The 10,557-nt window shown below is 39.7% G+C and overlaps 1 protein-coding gene across 1 annotated transcript; it reads right to left on the bottom strand.

Moving 5' to 3' along the window:
• Window positions 1-3,460: 3,460 nt before the first annotated feature.
• Window positions 3,461-10,261, bottom strand: LOC116174377 (fatty acid synthase-like). Its single transcript, XM_031492291.1, has 8 exons — window positions 9,024-10,261; window positions 8,352-8,976; window positions 7,655-8,303; window positions 7,353-7,611; window positions 6,770-7,304; window positions 5,652-6,723; window positions 5,310-5,604; window positions 3,461-5,264 (listed from the first exon to the last, which is right to left on the bottom strand). Exons 1-8 carry the CDS (start codon window positions 10,188-10,190, stop codon window positions 3,663-3,665), a joined length of 6,204 nt encoding a protein of 2,067 aa, XP_031348151.1. The 5' UTR covers window positions 10,191-10,261; the 3' UTR covers window positions 3,461-3,662.
• Window positions 10,262-10,557: the final 296 nt, after the last annotated feature.

Genomic DNA, 10,557 nt, shown 5'->3' with positions numbered 1-10,557 from the left:
GTACTTTGTTGCAGAAAGTTTTGCAAAAATTGCAAGATATTGGATTGGTTCCAAGGATGGTCGTTTGTGACCAAGGAAGCAACAACCGAAAAGCGCTGGCATCCCTGGGAGCTTCAAAAGATAACGTTAAAATTTTTATAAATGGAATGGAGATATATACATGTTTTGATACACCCCATTTAATTAAAAGCTTGAGGAACAATTTTATGAATACAAAATTAAAAATTGTCGTAGACGGTAATGAAGTATCTTGGCACGATTTTGTCGATACTTATAAAATCGATCATAAAAGCAATGTAACGAGAGCAATGCTAAAAATTACAGATACGCACGTAAATCCAACAACCTTTCAAAAAATGAAAGTGAAGTATGCCGTGCAGGTGTTTAGCCACTCGGTAGCAGCTGCAATTGCAACATGTGCCGAAACTGGAGAGGTTCGATCAAGAACTGCAAAGAATACGGCTTCATTTTTAAAATACATCAACGACACATTTGACTGCTTGAATAGTCGGGTTGTTAAAGCAGCAAATCCGTATAATTGCGGATTATCAACTTACAACACCTTCACAACAACAAGGTTAGCCGAAGCATTGCAGTACTTCCAAAAAATTGAAATTTTTGAAAACGGGCGGACGAGAAACAACATTTACTGTATAGAAGGGTTTCAGTGGACCATTAGAGCAATTCTGGGTTTGTGGGACTCCCTTGTAAAAGACGACTACAAATACATGCTGACGTCACGAATCAATCAAGATCCATTAGAAAACTTTTTTTCAGTGATAAGAAATAGAAATGGCTACAATGCTCAACCAACTGTAAAGCAGTTTCGTATAGCTTTACAACACAACATGCATATTCGTCTACAAGCCCCAGTGGACGGAGCAAATTGTGAAGTAGATGCAGACGACATCTTGGAATTGTATGACAACCACGACCATCCAAATAATTCTACTAGCAAAGATTATCAAAGGGAGGTATACACTAGTTGTAATGACAATGATTTAGAAGTGAATACGATTGCGATCAAGACGACGACGAACAAAGAGCGGTAGAGGTAACTCATTTGGAAAGTACGAGAAAAACCGGCGTAACATTAGAAGATTGTACAAATGTGTATGTAGCTGGTTACCTATATTTTAAGCTATCAAAGAAATTCGATTGTAAAAAATGCAAAAATGCATTTTTAGATGAAAGTGAATGCCTTGACGATAAATCTCAATTATTATTATTGAACAAAAATTATGGATCCACGCATACTATAAACTATTTAACCAAACCAAATAAGTACTTTGCAGAAATTGTGACATTTATGCTACACAGCTTCAACACTTTATTTGAAAAGCATAAACTCAAATACGATGTTAAGAAAATTATCAAAAACTCTCTAGTGCTTAAAATAAAACAAAAATATGATACATGGTTTAATAAGCAATGTGAAGATCATCAGCTGTTTATTGTGGACAATTTAATCAAAATTAAATTGTATAGGTCAATTTCATGGGAAACAGGATCGACAAAACGTCGTAGTACGGCGCCGGCGGAGGGTTGTAAACCTCACCGTAAAGTAAAAATTTTACAAAATTAATTTACTTTTGTAATGTTTTAGCGATTGGTTCAATTCGATGAAATTGTACATGAAACATTTTTTGTAAAATTTTATTTGTTGCAAATTTCATTCAAGGCTTTTTGAGTAGTTTTAATTGAATTAATTTGTCTATTTTATATTAAAAACATTTCACATTTAAAAATAAAAGGCAAGTCTATCAGCAAAACATACATCTACAAAAAAATGATACAAATTATTTATTTTACTCATTTAAGCAGATCGGAATAGCCGATAGGCGAAAGCATTAATTTATATCGTTTTTTAAATTTTTTAAAGTCAATGTTTTGATCACGAAGGGGTATATATTATAATTTATATAATATGTAAATTTGGTTGTTTTTGTTTTCTATTTTATTTAACAGTACTTGCGTACAAGATTGTACAACGGCACGCGAGGTAAGCGCGGTGTTCTGCACACGTTACAATAGCGCGCGGCGTGCGGGCAGAGCGGTCACGTACAAAATTATTTACAAGAAAACGGTAATACATATCTAAGTAATTTTTTCACAAAAAACTATTTGTGACTATTGGCCACATTTACATACACATTCTTTCAATAATAAAAAAGTTTCTCGCTTAATAAAATTTATGCCACGCATAAAGCAATTCCACGACTTTGTTTATTGTTTTGGCTATGTTAATAGTTTTTATTTACTATAAATTATACATCATTAGAAGCGCTCATTAATTATCTTTCAGAAACTGAAAGAATAACCTCGATAACTTATGTGGTCACTGAGATATGGCGATGTGAAGCTAAAAAAACGCGAATTTTTGAAACTCTATTTTTTCTTGTTTTTTGTAAATAAAAAATGTCATGACCACAGCAAAATGACGTGAATGGCCATTTCCGATGAGGAATTATAACACCTACAAAACGTAGTACGGCTCATGTAGTTATACCTCAAAAAAATTTTTGGTACATTTTTTTGTCCGATCTCGCGGACTATACGGCAATTTTAACTGAATACGGGCCGCCCGTCGATGTTGAAATCTTATACGCGATATCTGCTTTTTCAGTTGTGTTTGCATGAGAGCTGTAAACGTCGCTAGCGTACAGGTTCGTTACTTTTGACGAGAGGGGAGAAACGAGGAGGAAGCGTACGCTCACGATTTCACATTGCGGTTGTCTATCTTCCTCGTTATATGTTAATCAATGGTAATACTGAAAAGAAAGATAATCCAATTAAAGACAGTAAGCTAATGTGTAAAGAAAGCAATAGATGAAACGACTACTAAAGAAAAATAATAATGTACTTTAATTTTGTGTATTATTTTTTCCTATAATATATTTTTTCTATTTATGTTGCAACTCTTAAAAATCGAAAAAAAACTGGAACCGGTACCGGTACCTGAGCCCTTAAAAATCATTCTACCTGAGTAGTGCGGAACCGGAACTTATAATTCCTACACCATCTGAATCTTTAAACTGCCAATACATCGATTACGGTGCCGGGTTCTTCACCATTCCTGGTGGCCTACTACACAAAAACGCTTAAATATCGCGAAAACCCCTCGTAACACCACTCCTAAGCTACCCCTCGAGGTCCCCCTCCCTGGTGTAAGATTACTATTGCTTAAAATCGTCATAATAGAGAAAAAAAATTGGAATTCAAAATCTTTTCAATCCAACACTCTTCACCCTTAAAACTCCAGCGCTAAGGTTACGGCTGGATTGCTGTTGTTTATAGTCGCGTTTACGTCACACAGTGCCCTTTGCAGTAGGGTTATTCTTCCCCGCCCCTACACGGGTATATTTACACAAAATCGAAAAATTGTAAGACCATAATGGAACGTACCGTTACAACAGAAATAACCCCCTGTAAAAGAATTTACAAAACAGCGATTTAGTGCTAGCAATGGTTTATTGAGTACTTACGAGGATTAGCGAGTTCTAACGTGTAACATACAATTGGGGGAAATTTAAATCATTCGGGCAAACCCAAAGTTAACTAGAAGAAGGACTATTGATTAAATTGTTGATGAGATTTTTAATCATTTTTTTCTAAAATCCTCACGATGCACATAACATAACCTAAAAAACAGCGTGTGGGTTTTACGCTGTGGAGTTTAACTGAGAAAGGTGGTCAAATGTAAGGCCGCGAATTTCCTTAACGTTGAGGTTTATATCAAAATTTCGTTCTAAGGACTCCTTAATCTCGGAACCCATTAATGAATCCATTCCAAGATCTGAGAGCGTTGCTGTTGGTGCTACCGTTTTTAAATCTTTAATGCCCATTATTTTTGCCACTACGTCTGCTACCCCAGTCTTCTTATCCATTTTAACACTTTTCCCCAGTATCATGCTGCCTACAATGACGTGTGGTTGGTTTAGGAAGGTATCCATCACCATTAAGCATGAATTTATGCGTTGTGGGAGTAACCCCATAACATCTACAGACAGGTCCATTTTCGTCAAAAGTCCTACGTCGTCGATTGGCCCCCACTGAATGGCTAACCCGGGCAAATTGTCAGCTTGGCGCGATTCGCAAATACGTTCCATTACAGAATTGGCAAATCCATAGTTGGCTTGTCCTGCATTTCCTCGACCACAACTGATCGAAGAAAATACGACAAAGTGGTCTAAATAGGGCGCCAAAGCACGGGTCGCAGCATCCAAATACTTGGTGGCTTGTACTTTTGGAAGGCACGCTACCTTAAAATCATCTTTGGACATATTCATTATCATGGAATCCCTGAGAACTGCTGCTAAATTAAATATACCGCCAACGGGGCCGAGCTGAGCTGCCTCTTTTACAAGCTGGTTGGCACCCCTCTCAGTAGTAGCATCCGTTTTAGAAATTACGATATTCACACCATCGTTGCGCCATCGTCTTACACACATTGATTGATATCCCGTCGTAACACCACTACGAGAATTCAATAATACCTTAGTTGCACCTCTACATATCAACCAGTTTGCTAATTCCAAACCGAATCCACCTAGTCCTCCGACTAACACGTAACTTTTCTTTGGATCCATGTAAGTGACAGTAGCAGAGTTTATAGATTTCGGAGAAGGCATGCACACTTTCCGTTGTTCTTCGGATCTTATTTTCAGTACAATCTTTCCTATGTGATTTCCGGAAGCCATTAATCTGAATGCTTCTTCTGCTTGGTTTTCATCGAAAACGACTGAGGGCAGCGGTCGAACTGCGCCGCTAGCTATGCCCTCACGCATTAACTGGAGTATACGATTCGTATGGGAATTGTCTTGTTCAATGATTGCGTCAAAAAGAATGCCGTGGAACGAGGTGTCTTTTAGAAACATGTGCATACCCAAGTTTGAGTTGTCGAACAGGTCGACTTTCCCTATTTCCAAAAAACGTCCTCCCATAGCAAGGCAGCGCACCGACGCCTGAAGTAGCTTGCCCGACAGTGAATTCAAGACCACATCAACGCCTCGACCTTTCGTCTGGAAAAGAATAAATCGTTCAAAACTGGAGTCCCGTGAATTGCCAATGTGTTGATCGTCTAATTGTGGAAAAGAGTTTTTGATGAAGTTGCGCTTTAATTGACTGCCAACGGTCGTGAACACTGTACAACCCATGCTGAGCGCAACCGATATTGCCGCTTGCCCTACACCTCCAGCACCAGAGTGTATTAACACCGATTCCCCCGGTTGCAGTTGTCCGCGAATTATTAAAGCATAGTATACCTGAAAAGCCAACGTAAATCACAACCCTGGCTAATGGATGCTCACCGTTCCATAAACCACTGGAACAGTAGCTGCTTCTTCAAGTGTCCATTTTTCTGGAACTTCCAATAGAAATTTAGGATGAGCAACGCAGGTCAAGGCTAAACCACGTGACTTAACCACACCCATTACCCTTCGACCTTTACTATCACGCCCCGAAAATTCTAACCCCAACGGACAGTCATTCGTATCATAGTTGCCTGGCAGAGCGTCAGTAGCCAATTGTCCAGTTGCCAGCATTACATCCCTAAAGTTTATTGGCGCGTAGTATACTGAGCACAGCTCTGAGTTGTTATCGAGCCTAAAATAATTGAGATTAATTAGAGAAATTGTCCCGTCAAGTCGTACTTATGACTGTCTTTCACCCATCTTAAGGTCGATAGGTCGCCCTTGGTTCCTACGTTAATGTAAGCGTGGTTCGCGGCTACATTTTCTTCTTTAAACGCGTTGATGGGAAGGTGGCGGTATGATCCCCAAGCCGTGTTCTTCAAAACATTGTGAACTAAATCTTTTTCTAACTGCTTCCGATAGAACGACGAGGAGAGAGAGAAAACTTCCTTTGTTTCATTGGGCATGTAGTAGGCACGTATGTTAATTCCTCCAGGCTCTCTCTTCAAACAATTAACCATACCCATTAAACCATTCAGTTCCTCCCCTTGACTTACTAAGTATATCTTGATCCCTTCTGATTCCGACTTTTGAAGTGCGTGTTTTAGGGGTTCTAACCAGTCGAAGTTTGCTTCGGTGATCTTCAGCACAACCACATCATCAGGTGCAACTAGTGGCTTACGAAGTAATAAGAACGATTTCGTGCTTACAGACTGAGTTGCTATGGCTCGCAAACCAAGAGAAGCTATCACCTCGACGTTCTCTAATTTATCTTCCTCCTCGCTTAAAATGAAGCCACCCGGTTTTAATGAAGCACAAGCGGCTTTCATAAGATCCTCATTTTTTTGTGAGAAAGCACCCTTCATCACTACGAGGTGCGTATTTTCCTTGAGCTTATTTACCATTTTTGGTAGTATTTGAATTTCGTTATTTTCTAATTCCGACGTGTCCGTTTCTACTAATTTTATTACTGTATAATCTAGAGACATTTTCGGCTCAGACTCTATGGCGGTTTTGATGAGCAGTGTTAAATGATCTTTTTTGAACGCCTCTTGTAGTATCCCCGTAACTTTTAACTTAAGGGCGTTTGTATTTTCTAAAACAATCTGTGTCAAAATCGTCACCGCATGTTCCCTTCCCATGGATATGTCGTTTGTGAGATCGGCATTATCGTACGCAACAAATTTGTACGATTCCAGGTTAGGAGATGAGAAACCAGTCCGTCTCGGCGTCATCTGGTATTCTACTTTATGCATTTCAATTCCACCCGTTTGTGCCAGCCCAATCAATGGAAACATCTTAATAGGAAGACCTAGCCGGAAAACTTATATTAAAATGGCAATGTGAGATACACTTACTATCGTTAGTGTCCATTAGGGCCCGATGCAATTTTGGATTTATTAAAACTCTTTGTATTCGGACTGGTAGGGACAATTCTCGGCTTTTCGAACCGAAGATGACGTATTGCAGAACCGCGTCGGTGTAAGTTATCCAGTTGCTTTGACATGTAATCCTTCCGTTCATGCCTCGGTTGTCAGATGACATAATTACTTTGAAATGACCACTGTAATCGTACCCTCGCACTTTTAATTCCTTATAAAAATCATCACTGGTGTGCTGCAGTAGTTCTGGCTCAGATGTATCTACATCCTGAATGAGATCAACCGTTTCCTTCGAAATGTCCCGAGGTGCAAAAATTCTTCCAGATGAGACCAAGTAGCCGCCTTCGCATATTTCAAATTCACCAGAACTTTCTAAAATATTCACTGAGAGTTTTAGTGATCCTTCTTCGGACACCATAATTGGTCTTTTAAACTCCACATCTTCGAATACCACTGGCATTTTTTCAAAATCTTCATTATTCAGTTTGGCTAACGCTTTCCAAGCAAAAATCTACGCGCGAGTTAATGAGAAAGTGCAGATTGAAGTGAGCATACTTACTAGGTACCCTGCACCTGGGAAAATAATTCTGCCGTCAAGTTGATGACCTATTAGGAATTTATCGGATTCTTTGGAGAGATCAACTTTAAATATGCATTCCCCAGATTTTGAAGATTGTGCTGCAGAATTTATTACGTTCCATTTCTCGGAGTGATCCCATTCGATCATCGAGTTAATCATGGTGGTCTTACAGCCAACAGGATACTTAACTTGTTCGTACATGGTGGATATTTGTGGTTGTCCGCCGGCATTGAATATTCTATAAAATAACCTGGAAACGTGCGACGAAAATCTATGCTTACCTTCCAATAGCAGAAAGGCAGAAATCTACATTGTTAGGAGCTGTTTTACTCATGAGGTTGATGGAAGTGCAATTAGAATCAAGTACCCTCCTAACTATGGCTTGCAAGAGTCCATGGGGAGCAATCTCAATAACAATGGCATTCTTGGGGACATGTTGAAGAGCTTCATAGAAAAGCACCGGTGACAGAACGTTTGTCACGTGGTACTTTGCTGAACACAGCTTGCTATCGGGAGAGTCCCATTTGGATTCAGGATATGACGTAGATATCCATTTGGCACTGCGAGGTTTGGGATGGGGGATGATTTCGTCCAAAGCTTTTTGTAGTGCATTTTTTACAGGAGCAACGTACTTGCTGTGAAATGCGTAACCACTGCTAGGCACCATTTTTGCAAAGATACCGCTGGATTCTGCGTCAGCAACCAATTTGGAAACCAACTCTTTTGGACCTGATACGGTTACATTGTCTATACTATTGTGACAGGCAATTTGAATTTCCGGTGGACAGCGCTTGATACATTCTTCCCACGATAGTCCTATAGCCGCCATTGCTCCATTAGCTGCACATTCTTTGTAAATCGTAATACTGCGGATGTAAGCCGTCCTTATTGTCTCTTCATGTGTCATAGATCCATCCGCGTACGCACACGCTGAAACCGATTCTTTGAACTCTTTATCTCAATGTCATTAGTACTTACCGACTTCTCCAGCAGAGTGTCCTATAATTCCCTCGGGTACTATTCCTAAGCTTGTTAATAAATCCGTCAAAGCAATTTGGACGGCGTTAATTGTTACAAATGTCATTAAGATATCGTTCTCCGGATTGTTACTAGAATTTAAGACAATGTCATTCAAAGTTATACCGTAGCATCTTAAACTTTCAGCAGATTTCTCTATAGACTTTCTAAACACATCAAATACCATCATAGTTTTTGCCATTTGATGCCATTGTGATCCGACTCCACTAAACACATACCAAATAGGGCGTTTGCTAGATTCGTAACTTACGATATCTTGCGCGTTTGTTTTGCCTAAAAGGCGATAACCTCGAAAACGATGACCAGTTACATTGCGTGAGTGTATAGAGTTGACTAGTGCCATAAGCTCAATGTCTTCCTTGTTTTGATCTAAACTGTCCAAGAATTTACAAACGGCATCATGTGTTCGACCTGAAACAACTACCAAACGAGGTAACGACGCAACCGTACCAGTTTTCTTGGTTTTTGAATGAGAACGTAGCAGGGCATGACCATTTAATCCGCCAAATCCAAATGAATTAATTCCAACCAAACCTCCGTTCCAACTTCTATTTTCAGTAACAATCTGAAAATCAACTGTAATTTTCAGCAGTTATATAGAACTTTCTCAACCTTCACTCTTTTGTCCCTTAATGCGGGTATGTTAATGTTTGGAGATGAGTAGTGCAGATTTTTTGATATAACACCGCAATTCATTGCGATAATAACTTTCGCTATACCGCACAGTCCAGATGCACCCTCGGAGTGACCAAGGTTACTTTTCACTGAACCAATTAGAAGCGGTTCACTACGATTTTTGAGAAACACTGCTGCGATTGCTTTCATTTCTTCTGGATCCCCAGCTGGCGTTCCAGTACCGTGAGATTCAACAAAAACCACATTTGCCGGATTAACTCCAGCTTCCGTGCATACATCTTCAATGAGCTCCTTTTGCATTTCACCCGATGGGTAGGTGATTCCTTGATCCTTATAGCCGTCCATATTCAATTTTGCCCCCAAAACAGTAGCGTAAACTCGACGTGCGTTTCTAGTCCTTTGCAATAACAAGGCAACGGCGGCTTCTGCACGTACGTATCCGTCTCCAGTTTGATCAAAGGCATTGCACTTTCCTATCTTGCTTAACATGTTAAAACGTTGAAACGCAACAGACAGGACAGGATTAAGACACGTATTTACACCGCCAACAATCGCAGCATCACAATCTCCTGATTTAATTGCTATAAACGCTTTTTGAAATGCCACCATGCTACTGGAACAGGCCGAATCGATGGTATAGCTAGGCCCTTTAAAGTCAAATGTGTACGAGGTTCTATTCGACAGCATGCACAGAGGAGTTCCGGTTATGGAATATGGTGAAACTCTATCAGCTGCTTGTCTGACATATTCACCTGTATCGGTAACACACGCACCTACGAATACCGCTACGCGCTTGCCTCTCAACTCAGACGGATTGTATCCAGCATCAACAATTGCTTCGTAGACCACCTCTAGGAGAATTCTTAACTGAACGTCCATGTCCTCAGCCATTTTGGAATGTACTCCAAAAAATTCGGCGTCAAAGTGTTCTAAATTTTTCAATTTTCCCATGCGTCCTGGAAGCCCGTGCATGTTCACCGGCCATCTTCTATCATCTTCTGTTACCATATCGACACCATCCAATAGGTTGCGCTTAAGCTCTTCCATATTTTCGCATTCTGGAAAACGGCCAGATATTCCCGATATGACCACTTCATCTTCGCCAGGTTCTTGGGAATGGTACACTTCTCTTTCTAAAGGCATTATTTCGCTTGAATGGATTTCTGAAGAGCGGATTCGTGAATTAGAACATGCCACTCAGCAGTAGAGATGGGAATGATTTTAGATCTATAACAAGTAATGATATAAGCCTTTTACATTTAAAAGTTTTATATTACTCTCAGAAGATGATAAGAAAATGTAATCTTAATCATGCGTAGCTGTCATTACGACATACGATACGTGGCGAAAATGCTATTTGATGGAGATTAAAGCACAAGATTTAGGTTAATACTAACGTAATTGCTTTAGTTTTTATGATCCAGTTCAAAGAAAGGATTACTTTAATTTAATCGCCTGAAGCTAAAGAAGGCTTACATTCCACATAGCACGAGCTATAAACATCGCACGT

Source organism: Photinus pyralis, unplaced genomic scaffold, assembly GCF_008802855.1.
Source record: "Photinus pyralis isolate 1611_PpyrPB1 unplaced genomic scaffold, Ppyr1.3 Ppyr1.4_LG6, whole genome shotgun sequence".
NCBI classification, from domain to species: domain Eukaryota; kingdom Metazoa; phylum Arthropoda; class Insecta; order Coleoptera; family Lampyridae; genus Photinus; species Photinus pyralis.
The sequence above is the reverse complement of the archived record's forward strand: the minus strand, read 5'-3'. Positions and strand labels throughout refer to the sequence as shown.

Excerpts from the sequence above, each read along its gene's own strand:
- LOC116174377 (XM_031492291.1), bottom strand. The coding sequence starts at position 10,190 with ATGCCTTTAGAAAGAGAAGTGTACCATTCCCAAGAACCTGGCGAAGAT. Across the intron at positions 8,304-8,351 it reads ACACTCTGCTGGAGAAGTCG|CGTGTGCGTACGCGGATGGA; the intron begins GTAAGTACTAAT and ends AATCGGTTTCAG. Across the intron at positions 7,612-7,654 it reads TGCCTTTCTGCTATTGGAAG|AATATTCAATGCCGGCGGAC; the intron begins GTAAGCATAGAT and ends GTTATTTTATAG.